Source organism: Thamnophis sirtalis, unplaced genomic scaffold, assembly GCF_051295495.1.
Source record: "Thamnophis sirtalis isolate CommonGarterSnake01/CBP01778 unplaced genomic scaffold, rThaSir2_p1.2 scaffold_2, whole genome shotgun sequence".
Lineage (NCBI taxonomy): Eukaryota > Metazoa > Chordata > Lepidosauria > Squamata > Natricidae > Thamnophis > Thamnophis sirtalis.
In genome coordinates this window covers 137022768-137046563 of record NW_028261382.1, presented here as the reverse complement: position 1 = coordinate 137046563, position 23796 = coordinate 137022768, and the positions used below count along the sequence as shown (strand labels likewise).

Sequence of the window (23796 nt, the reverse complement as noted above, 5' to 3'; positions counted from 1 at the left end):
CTATTATGAGAGCAATACAGGTGGAGGGTGCTAATTTCTTGCTATGTATGGCGTTATGTTTTGTAGTCTCTCATTGTTGTTTGATTGCAGGGCATGTGGATCTATGGGAGGACAAGGGGGAAGCAAATGCAAAAATGCATTGTGACATCATGATTCAAACACCATTAACTTTTATCACATATCAGAATGCAGGATACGTAAGGGTGAAATATTGCATCATGATATTACCATGTGTGTATTGCCATTTGGAGATAATCTAGGTGTCCTCTATACACTTCTGTTGCAGGAGCACATAGTTGCTCAGAGGTTTGGACATACTTAAGGTTAGGGTTCTTTAGGAATCTTACCTGAAGAAACTTGGTTTCAGATGCTGCTGCTCTCTCATGCCCAGAGTTTTCTGTGTCCATAGCAATGGTTTCTCAGCTTTCTGTCAATGTCCTTTAATGCAAAGCTGGTTGAGGAATTCTGGAGTTGAAGTCCAGAGGTCTTAAAGTTGCCAAGGTTGGAGATCCCTGTACTGCACTCATGGTGGAAGAACTTCAAAGATCAAAATCAAAATGGAACGGAAACTTCAACATCATTGTTCTTTAACATTTTATTTTCTCATCCATGTTTGTACAGTTTATATTTTCATTACCATTTGTTTATTCAATAATCAAACACAGAATTATTTCATTGGATTGATGTTATCCAATCCTTGCTTTATGGCTGACAGATTTCTTATACATATATAAATATGTATCACCTTCTAATAAGATAGTAGTACAATAAGATGATGACTATGCTTAAAAATATCTTTCAAAAGAGACAGAGAACAAAAATGAAAAGAATACTAAAACAAATAGGTAGCAGAATAGGAGTGCAATTAACTACCTCTCTCAGTTTCCTGATATATGACTTGTTAGTTGGAGCTGAAGTCCAATACATCAGGAAACAGCTGAAATACATGACAAGTTTCAGGGAAAATGGGCTGATTTTATCTGGAGTTGGTGGTCAACAATTTCGGCATAATGGCTGGACTCTGTTGTCATTCACAAGGTAAACCTCTTGTTGAATGTGTGAATGTCCAAATAGGGAGACCAAAATTATTTGCCTGCAAACAAATCAGAAGGCAATGAAAACAACAAAAGCTGACTGAACAGGCCAATCACTATTATTATTATTATTATTTTTGCAAAACAATAGTACAGCTGGTTCTCAACTTATGATCACAATTGAGCCCAAAATTCTCACTTATGTTGTTAAGTGAAAAATTTGTTAAGTGAGTTTTGCCCCATTTTATGACTTCACTTGTCATGTTTGTTAAGGGAACCACTGCAGTTGTTAAATTAATAACATGGTTGTTAAGTGAATCTAGTTTTCCCATTGACTTTGTTTGTCAGAAGGTCGCAGAAGGGGATCACATGACTCCTGGACACAGCACCTGTCATAAATGTTGGTCCATTGTCAAGCATCTGAATGTGAATCATGCGGCCATGGGGATGCTGCAATGGTCATAAGTATGAAAAATAGTCACACGTCACTTTTTCCAGTGCCGTTGTAACTTCAAACGGTCACTAAACAAACTGTTGTAAGTCCAGAACTACCCGTAGAGCTTTCTAAACATTATTCAAAGGTAGGTTTTACACAGTGGTGGGTTCCTACCAGTTCAGACCAGTTCAGTCGAACTGGTAGTAGCTTAGCAGCCTGGGTTGCTGGAACTGGCAGTGACCTAGGCCTGCCACAACTCCGAACCGGTGCTCCAGGCAGTGCCGTATGCACCACCATCTCGTTTTTTGCTTCTAGTTGTACTGCGCATGCAGCGCACATCAAGTGCATGTGCAAATGCGCAGCACATATCTGAGCGAACCGGCAGTAGTCTCTGCCGGAAACCACCCCTGGTTTTACATAAAGGTCAATTCCATTGTTCTTTTGCTATTAATGTACTTTTTTTCTTATTTTTACAAAAATCTTGATTATTGGAATGGCACAAATACACTAACAACATCTAATACCTGTTTTGTTTTTAAAAAGATCTTTCTTCACGGAAACAATCTTAACAGCCTTCATCAGCTCATACACCCTGATTGCTTACCTTCAGAGTTTGGAGGGACTCTTCCTCCCTATGATATGGGCACATGGGCTCGGACGTTACTCGGACCGGATTACAGCGATGAGAATGATTACACTCACACATCTTACAACGCCATGCATGTGAAGCATTCGTGTTCCAACCTAGAAAGGGAATGCTCTCCAAAACTCATGAAAAGGTAAGATTAAAGAAAAAGCTTCCATCTAGAAGAATTTTGCTTGTTTTCTCTCTTTGAACTAGAGGATTAGGAAATATATCTGAGCTTGAAATCTTGAAATCACGATGAGGAGCAAGCAAATTTTTTTGAAAACTTTGCCATCTACTGTTTATATAGATTTTTGCAGCCCAGAGAGGAATGCCCTTGGAAGTAATGTTACTGGCTCCTCATTTTGAAAACAGGTGTAAAGCACTGTGAATGCTATTTTATGCAGAATAAAAATTATATATGCACATATGCATACGCACACACACACACACACAAACACACACACAAAATATGTTCCTGGACTTTATCAATGACAACTGATCTTCCTGGGGTTATTCTCTATCGCTTTCATTTCAACATCAGTAGTTTATCACGGGGATGGGGGACAGAGTCCTCTCTGTATGCAAGCAATAAGGGGGCACAGCTGAATATAGAAGGAAGGTATGGGAGGTGTGGAGTCAGATTACTGCTGCCTGCATGCTGATCAGCTGCTTGACAATAGGTGCAGCAGATACAGAGGAAATGTGCCTTCAAGTCTATTTTGATTCCTGGTGACTACCCTTGCGGTTTTCTTGGCAATATTTTGGCAGAGTCCTGCGGGATTGGGTGGCCTATAAATTTAATAAATAAATAAATTTTTCATAAAATGAAAAATTCATTTATTTCTTCCTATGTCTGAGAGAAATGATTGGGTTCAGATCACCTAACTGATTTAGGTCTTAGAATTCATGGTCTCCCAGTTCTAGCCTGGTACCTTAACCATTAGAGCAAAGTGGCTCTCAACAACAAAGGAAGGGAATATTAAATCTGATGTGCTTCTGGTGTCAAATATACTCAGCGGTGTATTAACCATTAAGCAGACTAAGCACATGGTTAGGGGACCAGGCCCGAAGTTGAGAGAGAGAAAAAAAGCCAATGAAGATTTTTACAGTATGTACAAAGGAGGGGCACCAAGATTGGTCAGTGCTTAGGGCACCAGTGAGCCTTAATCCGCCACTGAATATACTAGGTACATTAATGCTTACCATGGTGTCATGTTGTACATAACAAGTGATTGGGTGCCTTTTGATCACACCAAACAGGGTTGAAAGGAATCTCTTTATCATGGATGCAGTAGAGTAAAATAAACTCTGAAACTATAATGATCTGAAATTTAAAAAGTTAAATTTGCCGATGTACTATTCACCACCACTACTTTTAATGACAGTTATAGTTTTTATAATATTCTGATATCTGATAAAATTCTAGAGCAGTTTATGCCATAATTGATCTTTAAGCAGTTTGAAAGCAATGTGATAATTATCAAAAAGTTGCATGGGCACTAATGAATAAATTTTAGGTTACCACATTTTTATTGCATAATTTAATTAATCAATTTTTGAAATGCTATATATCTTGATATATATCTTGATTTCAGTAAAGATGTGCTAATATGAGTTATTTGGATTATTGATCCTTACAATGTTTAGACATATTTGTTAAGCCATCCAGCATCAGTTGGCAAAGTGGCAGTCAAATCAATCAAATGCATAAATAAATATGCTAGGCTACTTTGATTAGTAATCTAATTAAGTGTGGGCTGCACAAAAGTGTTATTGAGTATTGAGTCGATTGCCACAAGATTTAGTCCCAATCCTTGTACTCATTAATATTGTAATTATGGTCTGGGATAACTCATTTTTTAATAATTTGAAATCAATGCTTATAAAATTTGCAGATGATACAAAATCAGGTGGACTAATATCCCAGAAAACAGACATAAAATTCAAAATAATTTTGATAAATTTGAAATGTGTGCTAAAATTGAGAGAATGACATGAACCAAACTCAAATGTAAAATTCTTTGCTTAGGAAACAAGAATCCAAGGCACATATAAAAGGGGTTGGGTTATACTGTTGATTACAAATTAAAAAATAACTGATAGCATAATATGCTGCCAAACACAGGTAAATACAATCTTAGGTTTCATCAGCAGTGGAAGTGACCAGTGGTGGGTTGCAGGCAGTATGCCCTGGTACGAGCGTACCGGTGTCTGCCAGGAGCACCGGGTACTGTTCCAGTATGGTGCTCTGGAGGGCCCACCCACCCACCCACCCACCCTCCTTACCTGTATTTGAGCTCTTTGGCACTTCCGCGCTGAGCAGCTGGAGCGTTGCGGAGGTGTCACAGGAGGTAAGGACACATGCACATGCTACACGGGTTCATGTGGTAGATGCCGGGCCCCGTTACACTGTACCAGTTGCACCAGGATACGGAACCCACCACTGGATGTGACCAAAATACATCTTGAGCACTATGAACACAATTGTTTAAGAATTGATCAGGCAAATTAGAACAGGTTCAGTAATGACAGGATGATTAGGAGATTTAAAAACAATGATGAAACATTGAAGCAATTTGTAATGTTTTCGTACAAAAAGAAAGCTAAAGGGGAAATATGATCCCTCTTTAAATGAATATAATTTATATGAATATGACAGGAAAGTCAAGAGCTGTTTTTCATCATTTCAAAGACAGGGATTCATGGATTTACTGATTGGTATTGGCTGTTGATACTCCCTGACCACAAGGAGACAGTTGGGTATAGTTAGGCAGTTAAGGATTTACTCATCGCTAATGCATTTGGAGTATTTTAATGCATTGTACAGTGGCTGCATTGAAAAAGCACTCTGAAACTGCAGTTGGTATTCAATATGGTAGCTACCAGAAACAGGTAATATCTATACTGAAGGCTCATTCAAAATGTTTGCTGGTGACTTATAGCTTGGCACCAAGGTACTTGCTAGACTGCCTCTTCCTACCAGAACCAAAACATTATGTACGATAATCCTGCAAAGAAGTATTTCTTTCCCTCATTTTCATGCACAGAAATGAGCCAAGGCTAGAAACTTGTTATTACGGTTCCATTGTTTTGGATTATCCCTCATGAAGAAATCAGGCTTGCCATTTATTAAGGCATTAGACCAGTGGTGGGATCCAATTTTTTTTACTACTGGTTCTGTGGGCATGGCTTGTGGGGGTGGCTTGGCTTGGTGGGCGTGGCAGGGAAATGATACTGTAAAATCTCCATTCCCTCCTCACTCCAGGGGAAGATTACTGCAAAATTTCCATTTCCTCCCAATCAGCTGGCATTCAGAAAGGAGAGAATAGATGGGGGCACGGTTAGTCAGAGGTGGTATTTACTGGTTCTCTAACTACTCAACGTTTTCGCTATCTGAACTGGTCAAAACCTGCTGAATACCACCTCTGCATTGGACTGGCACAGAGCAGATCTAGCATTTATTTGAGAGTAATTTTAGCTGTATATCATGAGACTTTGTTCTGAATAAGCACACATAGGATTGTGCTCTATTGCAATTTTTCCATCAATATGAATAGTATAACTCTAAATAATAGAAAACAAATAACAAACACTTCTCATGTTCAGTTCTTCTTGTTGCTGCACATAATAATCAATATAATACAAAATATTATAGTTATTATATATTTGGTGATAGGGAATATTATATTATGTTGATTATTATGGCCATTTAAATACAAAAATATTAATTTTAATAGAAGAGAATATATGTAAGTTACAGCTGAACAGATAATCTTGGTGCTCTCTGAGCTTAGTTGTTTACTTGCAGACATTTTGTTACCAGATTAGCTGACATCTTCAGTGCTTGAAGAGAAGGGAGTTTGCTCTCTGTTTAAATATAGTAGCTTTCTTTGTCAGTATTTATGAGGGTGTTTCCCCCACCCTGTGTTGCCTTGATCAGCCTGTTGTTTACTATTTGATTATTTGTCTGAGTTGCTACTTCCTTAATTAGGGTATTGTTTATTGCTTGAATGTTTGTCTGATGTTAATCCTTGTGTTAATTCCTCTTTATCTTAGTGTTGATTGTTGATGAAGAGGTAATCTGACCCCCCTTTTAGCTTTTTTATTGTCCTTTTTGAATGGTATGTAAATGTAGTTTATCTCTATGTGCCTGTTGATCCCTTATTTGTCTGGGTACCAATCATCCAGAAATTCCCTAGCATTTTTTAAGATTAATTTAGAATGTTTACAGTTTCCCTGTTGAAATCATAGCTGAGTTTGTCCACATCTTCTGACCCTTATTTTCATGGATGTGAAGACTGCTAGTCCTCTGCCTTTTTGTCCTGCCTAGTGGCTGTTACAGTTTTATCCTGCTGTAGATGACTAATGTTTTTTCTTTCTTTTTTGGGCTACTGAGTCTTTTGATTTACTTAAGATGTTTCGAAGTGCTTTAGTTTATTTGTGTTGTTGTGTGGTTTAAGAGCCTGTTGGTTATTTCTGATTTTTTTTAATGCATGGTACTATTATTCTTTTCATAACTTGTGTTGATTGTATTGTAGTGAGTTGAATAGTCAGGTACTTTTTGATAAAATTGCATGGGTATCCAATTTGTTGGAAGAGGTTGAATAGCAAGTCTGATTTATTTTCTTGGTATTCTGGGTTGCTGTAGTGAGTTTGTGCTCATCTGAGTAATGTTCTTATATATATATCCCTTTGTGGGAGATTGGATTGTTACTTTGGTAATGGGGCATGTGGTTAGTGTGGGTGATTCTTCGATAGACTTGCTTTTCTAATTTTCTGCCATTTCCTCTCCTGAAGAAGATATCCAGAAAAGGTAGTGTGTGGTTATTTTCTTCTTCCCTTGTGAATTTTATCCTTTAAAGATGTTGCTGATAGTTTCATGTGTTTTCTCAATTGTTCCTTCATTATTGTGAGAGCGGAGGTGGCGCAGTGGTTAAATGCAGCACTGCAGGCTACTTCAGCTGACTGCAGTTTTGCAGTTCGGCTGTTCAAATCTCACCGGCTCAAGGTTGACTCAGCCTTCCATCCTTCCGAGTTGGGTAAAATGAGGACCCGGATTGTTGTTGGGGGCAATATGCTGACTCTGTAAACCGCTTAGAGAGGGCTGAAAGCCCTATGAAGCGGTATATAAGTCTAACTGGTATTGCTCTTGCTATTGCTATTATTATGACAAATGTGTCATACATGCCAGAGCCATACTGTTGGTTGTATGCATGGGAGTGTTATAGTTTCTAGATGATGTCTTTGATATGAGTGTTGAGAATGATGATTCCCATTGGTTTTCCTCTGAATTATTCTGAATTATTTTTGTATGGTGTGCTGGCAGTTACCCTTCAAAGAATAGTGGAACTGGGTGACACTTCAATTCAATTGGATTCCATTCTTAATTAAATGTATGCATAAATCAATATTTTTCTCTTTTGTGAATTCAATATCAATTTGATAAAACAATTGGAGATACCAAGGCTTTGGGAGACCTTTGCTGGTTGTATTCTTGTAATGTTTGTGAACAAAAATGTACATTAAAATTAATCCTAAATCACAGATATAGATATTTAGAGGCAGAGGTGTCTGCCCGAAAGAAGAATCAAAAAGTCAAAATGGTGACCACAAACTCGTGAAAGAGGTGGAGCTTGATTTCATGTCAATATCACACTTTGACCCCCTTGCGGATATCATGGTTAGAAGGGCACTTTAAAACTGTTATGCCCGGGAGGACCTTATAAATAAAATGGCTGAAAAAATCCATTTCTTTTCTTATTGGAGAATACTTTCTGCATTTTTACTGTTTTAAAAAGATTTCTTTTCCAACTGTAGTTACTATGACAACTTAATTGTCCTTTGTGTGCTGCCCCACACTGCAAGAGAAAGAAGTATTGACAGTATAGAGAAACTATAGTAGGCACCTTGGGGTGGGGGGAAACCCACACCACTTGGCATGAAAACCATACCAAATCAACTGCAGATTTCCAAACGACATTGACAAAATCTACAACTCAATATGAATTTTAATATTTATCTCTTCTACCACAATAATGGTGTAAATGGGTCTTCCTTTCAAATTGTAGGTTCTGTGTGGAATCTCCGGTGAAGTATTAAGCTGGTGGGCACCAAAAGCCGGTAGGCTTTTTTCATGAATGGTCACCCTGATATAAAAAAAATATGGTTACATACATTACATATCCTCCTCCTCCATCTCTCTCTTCTCAAAATGACCACAAGTCTTTGGGAATTTCTCCTTCTAAAGCAAGCTTAACATAGGTAAATATTGTTCTTCAAACATCTCAGGGTTTAGGCAAGTGCCCCCATAACCATGTATATAGGCTGGTATTTGGCCTGCTCAACTTAAACTTCAAAGAATGTGCCAATGAAGGATGCACTTTATGCTCAGCTTCTGGTCATCCATGCTAATAAAGAAGGTCTAAAGGAGCAATGATCTTATTTGGGTTTGCTTGAACAGCCACAGAAATCCAAAGAAACTATGTTTATTTTCTCTAAATAATAATGATCAAGAATTAAACAGATGTGGATACAGGGTATAGGACTTGATAAACACTCTTGGAGTCCCATATAACTTGAAAAGATTTAGATTCAATATTCACTACTTCAGTGGGAAAAAATGTCTAAAATATAATAAACTATTTTTGAACTGTAGATCATAAAAATGAAATGGAATTTTTTGATATTATAATAGGATGTTTCACCAGGAGAAAGCCAGTTTGGTGTAGTGGTTAAGGTACTGGCTTAGAAATCAAGAGACTGTGAGTTCTAGTACCACCTTAACCATGAAAGCCAGCTGGATGACTTTGAGCCAATCACTCTCTCTCAGTCCAATTCCCCTCATAGGGTTGCTGTCCTGGAGAAAATAGGAAGAGAATGTAGTATTATGTGTGTTTGCTGTGGAATGGGACAACTCACTGTGGCCAACTTGCTGACCCATTGCTGCCTTGAGTTGCTAATAAAAGTAATAAAAGCAGACTAAAAAAAACTAATAAATCAGTAAAAATTCTCAGTTCCATCCCCTCTTTCTCTATAATTTGGATTATAAACTCTTTGGGAAGAGACATGGCAGAAATCAAGAGTCTTTTGGCATAGTTAAAACTAACACATCTAATATTGCATAAACCTTTGTGGCTCACAGTCTACTTTATCTCATCACTATGTGCATGAACACTTATACATCACACAAAAGCATGGCTATGTATCTAGAAAACATTACGATTAAAAATATTAGTATGTATGAACTAGCTCACTCACAGTTATTACAAATATCACAAAATAGTATTAGATTTTGAGATATGCTATCTTCTTTAAATAGTAAAAAAAACTCATATACAAATGTCTTTCATTGTAGCCACACAAGTGGGATAACTGATAAATCAATAGTAGGCCCCAAGTTGTTTGCTATATTTAGAAGTCACTATCAAAGTTGTTTAGGTCTATAGCCATCTATTATATAGTTTACCTGGTCATTGAGAAGACTGGTAATGGATTTTTCCCTCCTGCCCTTCCTAAGTTTCCACAAGAAATGCTATGGCTAAAACTCAGACACCGATGTAATCAAATCAATAAAAACTTGGAATGAAACAACCTGTAACACAGGAGGAAATTTTAAAACTTGTCAAAGTTCTCTCAATGAAAAAAAGACTGTTTTTCTTGACAAGAAAATCAATAGTCACAGATTGGAAAGGAACTCTTTCCCCCAATATTTTCTTCAGCAGGAATAAATCATTGGAAGACAAATAGCCTGGGAAAGTTGTATAATAGATGAAAAATTAGATGAAAATGGGACAGACTAGAGATGAGAGCCAAGTGAATGTAAATCCACCAGATGGATTTGTAACTGGCTGACCAACCGCACTCAACGTGTAGTCCTCAATGGAACTGCATCTTCATGGAGAGAAGTATGCAGTGGAGTACCCCAAGGCTCTGTTTTAGGCCCAGTACTCTTCAACATCTTCACCAATGATTTAGATAAGGGAATAAATGGGGAACTCATCAAATTTGCAGATGACACCAAGCTGGCAGGAATAGCCAACACTCCAGAAGACAGGCTAACGATACAGAAGGATCTTGACAAACTTGAACATTGGGCACTATCTAATAAAATGAAATTCAATGGTGAAAAGAGTAAGGTTCTACATTTAGGCAACAAAAATGAAATGCACATGTACAGTATAGGTGGTACCTTGCTCAACAGTAGTAACTGTGAAAGGGATCTTGGAGTCCTAGTGGACAACCATTTAAATATGAGCCAGCAGTGTGCAGCAGCTGCCAAAAAAGCCAACACAGTTCTAGGTTGCATAAACAGAGGGATAGAATCAAGATCACGTAAAGTGTTAATACCACTTTATAATGCCTTGATAAGGCCACATTTGGAATACTGCATTCAGTTTTGGTCACCACGATGCAGAAAAGATGTGGAGACTCTGGAAAGGGAAGAGCAACAAAGATGATTAGGGGACTGGAGACTAAAACATATGAATAACGGTTGCAGGAACTAGGTATGTCTAGTTTAATAGAAAGAAGGACTAGGGGAGACATGATAGCAGTGTTCCAATATCTCAGGGGTTGCCACAAAGAAGAGGGAGTCAAACTATTCTCCAAGGCACCTGAGGGTAGAACAAGAAGCAATCGGTGGAAACTAATCAAGGAGAGAAGCAAGAAGAACTGAGGAGAAATTTCCTGACAGTTAGAACAATTAATAAGTGGAACAGCTTGTCTCCAGAAGTTGTGAATGCCCCAACATTGGAAGTCTTTAAAAAGATGTTGGATAGCCATTTGTCTGAAACAGTATAGTGTTTCCTGCCTAGGCAGGGGGTTGGACTAGAAGACTTCCAAGGTCCCTTCCAATTCTGCTATTGCATTTGTAAGCTTTGCAATGTGGCCTGATCGATTGGTCATAATTTAAAAGGCACGAAGCTCAACTAAACTCAACAGAACAGTTGAGTTCTGTTCCTCCCTCCCCCTCTCCCACACATTGGTTGTAGCAAATAAGGCTGTTAAGAAGACAGAAATAAAACAATAGGACAGAAATAAAAAGCTGGGGAATTGATGATTGGGGTTTTACACATTTTTTAAAATTAAACTGAAACTAACTTTAAAGCTGAATTTGATTTATTTAATATTTCATGGAAAGTTGTTATATGCTTACAGATAAAAAAGGAGGATTATACTTCAAAGCTATAATTATGCAAATTTATCAAACTTATATGACTTCTTCTCTTACTGCTCAAACAATTCTGGACAGCTAACAAGTACATAAAAGGAGTAGAAAAATCATATAGAAAATAGATACAGAAAAAAAAGTCTCAAATAATAAGGGCAGAACCACAAATGTTTATTAACATTCTAGTTCTAAGGACTGAGGGAAGAGCTGGGTTTTGAGTTCTTTCAAAGGGCTAACAGGTTAGGACCACCCAGTCTTCAGGGTGAAGGCTGTTTCATGGTGCGGGTATCAGAGCAGAGAAGGCACGCCTCCTAAGTTGACCTGGGTTTGCTTCATAAGAAAACACTATTTCACAAAAGGCACCTGGAACTTGCTTACCATGCTGAATCAGGTGAGATGCAGAGAAAATACCAGAATCAGGCAGTCTCTCAACTAACCTAGATGTATGCCATAAAGGGCTTCAGACTGGATTAAAAACACCTTGAATTGCACCCAGAAACTTACTGGAAGCAAACCCAGGTCAATGATGTTATATGATATTATCTAGGGATAACATTCTGGGTTTCTGCATTCTGGACCAGCTTTGGGTTTCAAAATACACTTTCAGGGCATTTTCACACACATCATATTACAATAATCCAATCAGGAAGTCATTAATACATGAGTAACTATGAGCAGAACAACTCAATCCACAAAGAAGTACAACAGTGTGGCCACAGCTGCCACCTGTGGGAGCTCAGGAGCACCCTTAGATGACACACCAGTTCAGACTGTCAGAGGGGTACAACATCCACAGTTATTGATGGAAACTCTCCAGATGTGGTGGTCCCTAAAACCAGTGGTGGGTTCCTACCGGTTTCGCCCAGTTTGGCCAAACCGTTAGCTCTGATTACAAGCCGAGAGCGAACCGGTTCTCTGTTTCTGTGAAAACCTGCCATACTGGCCTTTATTTCTGCTTCTGAAGCCCAGCTGATCATTGGCAGCAGATTGAATTGCCGCCCTTCAGCTGTGTTCCTTGCTCCTTTCCTTGTTTGCAATGTGGAAATTCAATTTTTGCTAAACTAAGCACAAGCACAAAGCACATGTGAAGCAAACTGGTTGTTCAGCCGGTAGGAACTCACTCCTGCCTAAAACCTATAGCCATTTAATCTTGCTAGAGTTGAGTTAGAGCCTGTTCTTCCTCAAATTCTCACAACAGAACAATTATCGACAGTGATTAATGTTGTCTTGGTGCTATGCCCCAGCCTGAATCCAACCTAAAGAGCTCTTAGATAATTCTGTTTTCTCCAGGATCCTTTGGAGCTATGAGCCTAAAAGAGAACTTGAAGCCTGGATTAAAATTGTCACAAAGTCAAGGATAAAGCAATGGCCTCTTGAGGAGAGGTGACTTTCTTATCAACTTCTAATCAAGCAAGATCATGCTTCATTTAGCTTCTCAGAAGTGAAGAAGCTTCTTGGATGAGAAGCAAAATGTTTTCAAAGAAAAAAAAGAAAGAAAGTCCAGTTGGAACTTTTCAGTTTTTGGAAAAGCATTTTAGGACAACTACCTGGCCTGTTTCATAGCTTATCTACTCTCTACAAAGCAAAATGCACAGCAGGAGGACAATAATATTTAGGAGTTTTTAAATATTGTAGCTTTCTAGATGTCCATGAGGTACAAAGTCCAGTATCGTCAACCTTTGGTAATATTGACTTGGCTTGCTGGGAATTTCTTATATCAATATGATTACACTTTGGCAGCAGCCTCCCTTCCTCAGAATAACAAACAAGAATGAGTAATACATTTTGATCTTTAAGGGAGCAGGTATAGATTGGTTTTTTAAAAAACTTGGTATAATATTAACCTAGAATTACAGAAAGGGATTTCTAGACCAATGTTCGAGTGTGTAGAATCATGAATAGCAGAGATATTATTCTTTCTTTAGCAGTAAACTACCTAGTGATGGTTAACCCTTTTGGCACTGAGTGCCAAAACTGGAGCACGTATGCATGCGCCAGAGCATTGGAACCTGAAAGAGAGCAGCCAGCTGGTGCACATGCATGTGGCAGCCAGTTACTCTTCCAGGTTTTGCTGCACACATGTGCACGGACAGCTGGTCTTTCAAGTATGCCCCCTCTGTGGCATGCGCACACCAAAACCCAGAAAAGAGCAGCTGGCTTCAGCATGCGTGCCCACAGACAGGGCTCTGTGTGCCACCTCTGGCACGCATGGCATAGGTTGGCCATCACGGACCTAGATTATTATAATATTATATTACTTTGGTTGATTCATAAAGGACAAACTAATCATAGGAAATATGTTTGCTTTTCATTCCATGCCGTTTTCTTAGTTGAGCCTAAGATTCGAATATGAGTCGGAGGCTCAAATCTTTATCTTGCAAATTAGCTTTGATAAAGGAGTAAGTCTTTTCAATTCATTGCAAATGATCAAAGACTTAATTTGAAGGTTAGAAAGTTATAGAAGCAAAGCAGCCTCTCCCCTTTCTCTCAATGAAGAGATCATTTGTCCTTGGAAAGAAAACAACTGGAATTGATTTCCTATTCCCAAGATAATTTTTATTAATAGTTTTAAAAAAGAGAGAAAATGGTGGCATTTCTATTTTTACCCGGTAATAGTGTTAAAGTAACTGCTGGTGACGATTTAGGTAGAATATAATATCTACTTTTTAAATTTAGTTAATGGATAAATGACATTTAACATGAATGAATCACAGTCCACCATTAATTCAGTTCTGTGTAGTAGATCTCACAGCATTTTGGAATATTATTCAGTTATTGCTACATTCATTCTTTGAAAATTGGTGTGATAAAATACTGCAGTACACAGACTTCTCACCTGCCATTGGCATTATTTTAAAACAATTCTTTGAAAAGAACGGATTTCCCCACCTCTCCATTGCAAAGAGATGGTATTCCTTCCTATCTGAACTAAGACTGTCCCAAAGTCAAAGGTTTAGATTTATTGGACAACAGATTTTGGGCACCAGGGACCAGTTCCATGGAGAAAGGTTTTTCGGTGGACCAGAGGGGACATGGTTTTGCATGCTACCTGCATGCCATGGATGGGGCTTCACTTGTTTGTGTGAACCAGTTGCTGGCATGTTGGTTGCTGGAATTGGGGACCTCTGATTTAGAGTTCTCATAATAGTACCTGAACCAAATCGGCTTCCAGGTTTTTTCAGGAGTGGAAAAATATACAGCTGCCAGCTACTTTGTGTGAATTTTGTGTCCGAAAAGACAATAGCAACAAACAACAGGCATGCTATTTAATTTCTAAGCAATATTTACCATTCTGCTTTTTTCAGGTCTCAATCTGTGGTGGAACACGGCATATTAAAGCACGAAGAACAGAATGTGAATGAGAACACCCAGCCACTACTAGCTCTAGACTGAGATTGAAAGCCCTGTGAAATGCAGCTGTATCTTCAGACTTCAGTGGTCCACAATCCTTCTGAAGCGAATGACAAGTTTAATACACATTAATGTGCATTCAGCTTAAAAAATCCCCAAGCACTCCATCTTTGTGGAGCAAGTAATGATTATCACCAGCCATGTGTCTGTGTCCAAAGCCAGAGGTAAACTATTCCTTGTGGCCCAGAATAACAAGTGAACAAGTCTGATTGTAAAACAATTTTTTTATAAGAGTGCATTATATTAATAATGTCTGGAACACAGATTGCTTTCAGTGATCTGTCACTGAAAGATGAATCCATTGAAGTCCTCTCGTATTGTTTAGGCAGATATTTACAGTTTTGTTTAAATAAAAATTAGAAGGCATGCATGCCTGTGCATATACACATACATATGTATTTACACCACCACTTTAAAAATGTCTTAAGTATTGCAGTAAGAAGCCAAGCTTGGTTTGCAGCACAGAAGTATCACGTCCAAAGTTTTTCCTAATTAATCTTCCATTATCACCAGCAGCATGGTATCGATCATATTTACTAGGGATAGTAGAAATTGTAATCTAACCTTTTTGGAGGGCACCCAGCTGGGAAAGTTGGCATGTGTGAAATACATGCAAACACAAGCAGGGTGTCTTGAATGTCTTGGGAGATTAATATTCCAATTGAGGATTTCTCGTTTAGGTCAATTGAGCTCAGCAGAATTCCCTTAAGTATATTTTCTCCTGCAATCAGTTAAAGATCTAGCCAAGTCAGGTTTACTGACTGCATATTTGGTTATGTTTATAATAGAAAGAAAAAGCTTGGGATCAGTTATTGAATATACTACCATTAGAAAGAAAAGTGGAATAAATCATAAAATATCCAGAGATCAAAAGCCAAAGAACAGATTGCTATGCTAACTTTGTTCTGTTTTGGGCTCCATTCAATTCAAACACTTTTTTTTTTTAACAAATCAGTTATATCAACATTATTTTTATTGTCATTTTATTTCTTCAGATACAGTAAGCACTTCAGTTGGATATCAAAATATGACATAGCAGTATTTAGCAATTTTTAATCAGAGAATATTTAAACCATATTCTAAAGAGGTTTAATCACCATTGACCAAGGATGGCTATGCAACTCCTAGGTGGTGGTCTGAAGCAGTGATGTTTTTCAGCAGTGGCCATAAATGATGAATCAAATCATATGTTGCTATCAAACATCTTTAGTGGGGACTTGATTTTTCAGGAATTGTCTAATCTACAGTGCTAAAATATTGCTTGTACATTTTTCTACAGATATAATATACTTTAATTAACATTGCTATTGTCCAAGAGCTGAGTATGACTTTCTTTCTTCTATGAAACCAGTAATGCTCCATCAGTCCTTTCTTCTAAGTGAAATACAGGGTCTCCATTCATAAAGGAAGCTTACTCTGGACCACAGCTTGTCCGGGTCAAAAATCAACGTTTTTTGGTTGTTGTTTTTTTTGCCATGGAACCAACAATGAAAACTGTTAATCATAACCAAGCAAGTGAGTTTTTAATCAATGTATGATTTAGGGAAAATGTGCTGCACTTATGTTTCAGGAGGATGTCATACCCTCCAAAAACAATGACCAAATGCATTGTAAATTTTGAAAACAGGCTTCAACAAGCATTAAAAACCTATCTAAAGACATGTGTAATTTATTTTCACAATGAAAGAATGTTTGGCACTTGTTCTTTTTTCACTCACTACTCACCACTTTCACATATGTTTCTTGCTTTCAGTGGGTTTTACACACTAATTGATTACATCCACTGATTTCAGCTGCCTCTCAGATTCTTCCATGCCACATGGGTTCGGGTTATTGCTATTGATCAATGTTTGGCAGTTAGCTCTGTAAATTTAGGTACCCACTCAATAATCCCAAGAAGGATATTGTACCAATCAATTATGCCTGCGGTGGACAAAAATGGTTGGGCATGAGATTTTAACGTTTATGGTGGCCAAAACAAAGAAAAAAAAGTCAGACATCTTATTGGTGTGCTATACATAAAATCCACAGACATTCAAGGTAGCAATTTCAACTCAGATAATAAATCCTGAAATTGTGAAGTAAATAAGCTTGTGTGAACATTATAATATACTTTGAAAATATCACAGGAATATCTTTCCTGAAGAATCTTAGTATTACTAAGGTTGAGGATGAATACGCTTTAAGTCTGCAGTTGTACAGTGCATCACTTTTTTAATATGCTTCTTACAGTAACATAGAGGAGTATAATAACCTTTAAAATAAAAAAGTCAAAACCGAAACATGTATACCCTGTGCAATATACTTTTCAGTTAAGGGTTGCTAGCAGCAGTAGTTCAAGGAAACTGTGCTTCATTACTTTGAGTCAAAACTCAGATTTGATACTGAAACAGAATGTGGTGCATGTGTTAGGATAGTAAAATTATTTGGAAATAATGCTTTGGACTTTACCAAAGCATGAACCTTGAGCCTTTGCATATTTATTAATGCATCTGTTTTTGAATTTTCTGCACCAGAATTAAAAATGGAGCAGTTACTGCTATAAGGCATTAGTTCACGGGGAATCCTGAAAATAAAAAGATGCTTTTAATCCATTAATACTATAGAGATGATGGCCTTGTTCCTCATAAGGTCCAGAGCTTCTCTTTAAAGGATGTACAGCTCTAGGGCCTGTCTCTCTCTGCGCATCTGTACACCCATGCACATACACCAGCAGCCATGCACTAGTTTTGAAAGCTCTTGAATTTAAGGCACAGAATGCCATACCACAAGCATTCTTAAATTTTGAAATATCATCCTAAAATGATAATGAATGTGTATGAGAACCCCTCTTCCCAGGAATTAAATTAATAATTTTATTTTGATTAGGGTTGTACATGAAATAAATATGGAGTCTTGGTATTCTCTGAGTTTGATTGTTTGCTGACAGATGAACCCTACTGATGATGTTATTTAGTTGGGTAAGGAAACATCTACAAACGAACCAAGTCCGAAGAATGCCAAGAACTCCACAATTCTATCATGAGCTATAGATATTCTTTTCTATAAAATACTCTTTGTAATTACTGAATAACAAATTATATATCAAAAAGCAATGATAGAATCTTGCAACTTTACTACATAAAATATTTTATTTGAAATTAAAAAAAATTAAATGGGAGTCTATCTTTTTTAATGGGAAGGACACATAAATTTGCATATTCATTAGAGGCACCTTCCACACCATCTATCATTTATTTTTGGCCCATATTTGTTTTTTATAGCAACAATAGAATCATACTAAAAGGGTGCTCCAAACTTTAATCAGCAGACTGGGTATAGTTAGCTATTTGCTTTCTATATTTACCTTCCCCAAAATCCATTATGGAAGACTAGTCATTTAAAATATTTTTTTTAAAAAAACTGAAATTCTATAACTTGCATATTTTACAGGAATTCCAAAGAAACAGGTACACTATTGATGGGCTGCTACCAGACTAGCAAGTTGCAAAAGATATACTATTTATTTGGCAGAGATGCCGAATAAAGACTCAATAATATTTCTGAGAGACGCCAAACAACATAGTTTTCTATAACATAAATAATTAAAAAGAAGAAGAATTGTAGGCGGTTTACACAGTCCTTGTGGCTGTGATAAGAAAAAGAGGCAGCTGGAAAATTGATTTATACAATTTTTAGTATTAGCATGAATATCAAACCTCAGACAATATACATTATTTCAACTCTGGAACTCTTTAAGATGTTTCCAACCCTCAGTTTGACAACTTTTGTCATAGCAAGGAACAAACAGCAATCAAGGCAGATTAAGAGATTATTCAATCTATGAAATGCTGTATTTTGCACGAATTATGACCAGAAATTATTTCCAGGAGCACCTGTTAAATTTTGCAGATCTACATTCGGAATGTGTACCTTGGCACATTTCTCTGCATAAAATTTCACCAATCCTATACCTTTTGACAATGAGCAATTAATTGCTTATAACTAGTCTTAGTGGTCGTAATTTGAAACATCTATGCAAAGCTGTTTAAATGTCAGTATTGTTTATTGCATCATCAGAGATGAATGTAAAATTATATAGTGGCTTCAATAGCAAAAAAAGAGAAAAGAGATTCAAAGGTTGGCACTGTTAGGTTGAATGAAAATAAATCATTAAAAAAGTTTCACGATCATTCATGAATGGGAATACCAACAAACACCACAGAACTATATTTATATGTTACTTTCTCTGTCTTATTTTCATGTATGATATGAAATTGGCTGTAATTGAAAACAAAAATGTTACAAAATGGCTCCAGATATCAATTATTTCTTAATCAAGCTTTAGATTAAGAAAGTTTCTTTAAAAAAAAAAACTGCATTAAAAAGTTGGTGAAAAAAATTGCAGCCTAAAGCCTGTATGTACTTTATCTAAGCTTAAAATATGTTTTTATGTTATAATGAAAATAGAAATAAACACAAAATTGGATAAAGTTTGCTCTTAACTAGAATTGGACAAAGGTAATGTTTACTCATCCTTTGACTTGGAAGGAAAAAGCTACCCTCAGTAAAATAGATTGCTGCTTGAAGGCTTCACTGTTTCTAAATTAATATAAAAAGAGAACTAAAAGAAAAGTTGAAAAAGAAAGTGGTTAAAATAGAACAGAATAAAAGTATCCATACATATTATTTCTGATGAAAAAATGTCTTTATCTATCAAAAATAAAATAGAAAGCCACCTGTTCCTCTTATCTACAGGTCACACTACAAATCCACTGGACGAAACCAATGTAGAATTATAAAAGATAGCAATAATGAATTTTCATTTTGTTCTATAAGAGCTTATAGTTGCTTTTATCATGAGTGGTAGATGTAGTGCTTGAGGACACAATGCACTAAATACTGCTTCTGAATAACCTTCTCATAATGATTAGAAATTGCACAGTCTGGAAATCTGCATTCTTTATGATTACATTCAGGCTTTTGAAGGTGGCTTTTACGTGAAGGCGTTCCAAAAATATATATCAAAAAAATCTGGCACAAGTTTTCTTTCAAAATGTAGCACAGGATGTTCTTTGGCTGATGAAGGCATAGAATTCCAACTTGCAGCATGAATACAGAGCATTCAGATCTGTGCTGTAATTGGGCAGTGCACAGAACAGGATGCTTTAAAGTCCTTACACATTCTTGATACAGTTGCATTTAATTTTTGTTGTACTTCTCAGCACACAGTGTGACGCTCAAAAGGGAAAAACTTCAAGACTACTTAAATAGCTGGTAGGGTGCGTCGCTGTTGTGATGTTAACTCTGGGTGCCAGACATCCACAATGAATATCAGCCGATAAGCATTAGCATCCTGCCATACTTCATGTTCAAAAGAATCATCAAAAATGAGAATCTTCCCTTCTTCCCAGAATCTGAAATGGAAAAAAAAACAAATTATATTTTACCTGATGCCTATGAGAACTCAAAACTTTTCCAATTGTATCTACATCCTAGATGCAAAATCTACATAGCTGATCAAAGTGACATGGTTTATCTATAGTATCCTACTGGTGCTCTTTGACTTACAACTATTGTTTAAAGATCATTTGAACCTATGATAGCATTGAAAAAACTGACTTATGACCTCACATTTAAGAACTGTTGCAGTGTCTCCATGGTCACATAATCAAAATCTGGGCACTTGGTAACCAACATATATTTGTTACAGAGTCCTGGCCTCAAATGACTGTCATTCATTCACCTTCCTAGCTGACTTCCAATGAGGAAAGTCAATGGGAGAAGTTGGATATTCTTAATGACTGCGTGATTCATTTAACAACTAGTAATTCATTTAACAGCCGTGGAAAAAAGGTCATAAAATCAGACATGACTCACTTAACAACTCCCTCACTTAGAAACAGAAGTTCCAGTCACAATTGTGGTTCTAAATTGAGGACTTCCTGTAGTTACTATATCTTTCATTCTACCAAGTGAAAAACTGATAACCTTGATGGGAGTTAACCTGTTTATACTGACCCAGAGGCTTTCACAGAAAATGTACTATGCGTACTATTTCTCCATAAGAAAAAAAAAAATCTGAAATAGTGTTTGCAACTATGCCTTATTCCTTGGATTTTTTTTCACTTCCAAATGCACAAGTCCCATCTACTGACACATTATGGGATAATAGGTAAGGAAATAAAGGCAACGTGGGAGATGCACATGATAAGAAGGAAAAAACTGTAACACTGTGTGAAATAATACCACATTTTGAAGTTGCTGAACATTCAAACAGGTATTATAGCAAGAACAGTTGAAAAAAACACCAATCAAGACTAGGCAAGACAAAATTGTAAGGTATATTACAAAGATTTCAACTCATTTATATTATGTAGAGATGAACTAAGAGAGCAATGTGTCAGCTGTTAAGTGATATTAGAAATTAGCTCTCGTTTCCTGGGCTGGTTTTTAGTCTTGAATTAACAAGAGTAACCCAAAAAGGAGAGAGGGGTGGGGTTTTTTTTGTGCCATTGGACACCAGGAATGTTGACAGCCTAATACTGGCACCCTCACAATTTGACCAATCATATGAATCCGATTTGCCAGGAAATAAACTCTGTTATCCATGCATATGCATGTGTGTCAAAACAGTCATAAAGATAGCTGCAACTATGGGATTGAAATAATTCTTCTTCTTTTTTTACATGCATTGCAACTGTACCCTGCACTTACAAAGGAACAGGGCTTCGATTACACTTTTGCAGCTTGCCATCTTGACTTTTTTATTTGTATCCCCTACTGTATATCCCCCTATTTTTCATTGCATCATCATCACAGCTTCTCAGAATACTCTTTACCTTCCCCACTCAAATTCACTTTTTTTAAAGGAGGGGAGGGGCGTTCAGTGGGCACTCATGCAAAAAAGAATGTTTGGATTGCAGCCCCATAGCATAGCACAACAATTATGAAGCTAAAAGCTGTGCTTCACTTTGCATACCATTAAGAACAATGGTAATAATCTCAAAATTATATGACACTCAGATGAAGCAGGAGCTTGCATGATGCCTAATTCAATGCCTATGTAGCAGAGGTGGGTTGCTCCCGGTTTTACTACCGGTTCACTTCGCACGCATTCCAGATGTGAGCCGCATGTGTATGCACAGTTCAATGTAAATTGTTCTTCGCGCATGTGCAGAACAATTTACAGTGAACTGCACATGCACAAGCACTACTAAACATGCTGGCAATGGCAGCAGTGACCAGGGAACCGGTTTGGGGGCATGGCCAGCCTGGGTCGCTGCCGGTTCTGCGACCCAGGCCAAAATACCACTATCAGTTCAGTCGAACCAGGCCAAATCGGGAGCAACCCATCTCCGCTATGTAGATATTGTTAAGTACAGATACTGTAGTAGACCTGACTAGGTGAAGATAAGCAGGATTCTAAGATTTATATTCGTACTACTCTCTCTGATGGTTTTTTTGCTAGCTTAGCTTACAATGGAGATGTTTCTCTTGGATTCTATACCAGCTCTTAGCATCATGGCTCTCGATACTCTAGAAAAAAATATGTTGTGAGGAGAGGAAAAGATACCTGGTTTCTTCAGCACACCGTATCCTGCAGCCTTCTTTAGGAATGACCAAGCCTAAATGCATCCTCAACCTACAGTTAGTGGGTCCTGTGTGAGGCCAGACGTGAGTCCCGGGGTGCATGACAGAATACTTGATCTGCACAAAGATGTTCAGTTGATTTTCAAAAACCCACTTCAATTATATCAACCTTCTAGAAATATAAATAAACTATATATAACTGAACCAACCAAAATGACTAAAGTTTATGTTAGGCTCCCTACTTGAAGTTTTGAAGCTTATTACTTGAGAACAGCTTTATGGATGAAAATGAATTTATGCCCTTCAGAACACACGATAGCATCTTAATTAAAATTGAGTCTCCTAGAACTATTCTAATTCCATTTAATCAACATAGGCACATGCTTTTATGTATACTGTATGTCATTGAATGTCTATTGTGGATTATGCTTTCACTTTAAAAATAAGGACGTAAGAAAATATGTATGTATGTATGTGTGTGTGTGTGTGTGTGTGTGTGTGTGTGTACACACACACACACACACACACACACCAGTGGCTTTATTTGCATCTATTAATCATAGTGTAAAGAGCCATACGGTAAATGTCTTAATTTTCTCCATTACTCACATAAAATTTTCAATCAAACCTGATTCTAGGTGATTTCACAACAGCAATATAGAAAATATTTGCTTCTATTTTTTTCCAGTCCAGCCAACAGCTAGAATTGTCTTGTAATCTGCCTCCAAGGGCAAATGAAAACCAACTCTACTTAAGTGGTTTTTTTTTTAACACCATAACCAAGGATATTTAGGTGTCATTACGGTTGTAGATGATTAAACAATCAATTTGTTAACTGATTTCTGAAGCTGAATCATATTGTTGGCCTTAAACACAATCCCAAAAGACAGTTCAATCAAATCAGTTTATGGTCAGCACTTTTTATAAATAAGCAATTATGTTAACATAATCCTATTTGAAATAAACTTGATTTTAGCCACAGTATGTATAATGTAAAGGTTTGCATATCCAAAATTAGTTGTATCTCCTTCTAAATCAGGCCTGTCAAACTGTCGGCCCGTGGGCCAGATACGTCATGTGCTGGCCACACCCACCCTGGCTCCATTAAGGTAAAAAAGTTATGATACGTCATGTGACGCAATCAAGTTTGACACCTATGTTCTAGATCAATTGTACTTATTGACTGCTGTGATGGACAGGTACTGTTCTGTTTTCAATCATAGACTATGTAGAAAAACAAACATCATTGTATCATTTATATATAACAAATACCATGCTGACTCACTCATAAACATTCAGTAAAAGTAAATTGGAAAGTCAGAGATTTCATTTTAGCATTTGCTCCCAGACAAATATCCTTCTTAATATTTTTGTAAATTATATTTACAAGTTACAGTAACACATATACATCTACATCTACACTCCCCACTATATATAAGAATTGTAAATGTATAATTTTATATTTTTATTATACCTTTTTGTACATTATTTTATATATTTTTATTTATTCAATTTTTACAGCCACCCATCTCAAGTACTGAATTTA

The 23796-nt window shown here is 37.0% G+C and overlaps 2 protein-coding genes across 4 annotated transcripts in view; one reads left to right on the top strand and one right to left on the bottom strand.

Annotated features, from left to right (window-relative positions):
* Positions 1 to 16335, top strand: part of CLVS1 (clavesin 1) — a 100852-nt gene extending 84517 nt beyond the window's left edge. For all 3 annotated transcript variants that reach the window (XM_087707020.1, XM_087707022.1, XM_087707019.1), the window contains 2 exons: positions 2014 to 2249; positions 14573 to 16335. In XM_087707020.1, the coding sequence (XP_087563146.1) occupies positions 2014 to 2249; positions 14573 to 14660 (324 nt within the window). In that variant the 3' untranslated portion in view covers positions 14661 to 16335. The remainder of the gene's footprint in view (positions 1 to 2013; positions 2250 to 14572) is intronic.
* Positions 16310 to 23796, bottom strand: part of ASPH (aspartate beta-hydroxylase) — a 113800-nt gene continuing 106313 nt past the window's right edge. The window contains exons 25-26 of the mRNA XM_087707017.1: positions 22234 to 22367; positions 16310 to 20074 (exon numbers count right to left, since the gene is read on the bottom strand). Coding sequence (XP_087563143.1) covers positions 19924 to 20074; positions 22234 to 22367 — 285 coding nt within the window. The 3' untranslated portion in view covers positions 16310 to 19923. The remainder of the gene's footprint in view (positions 20075 to 22233; positions 22368 to 23796) is intronic.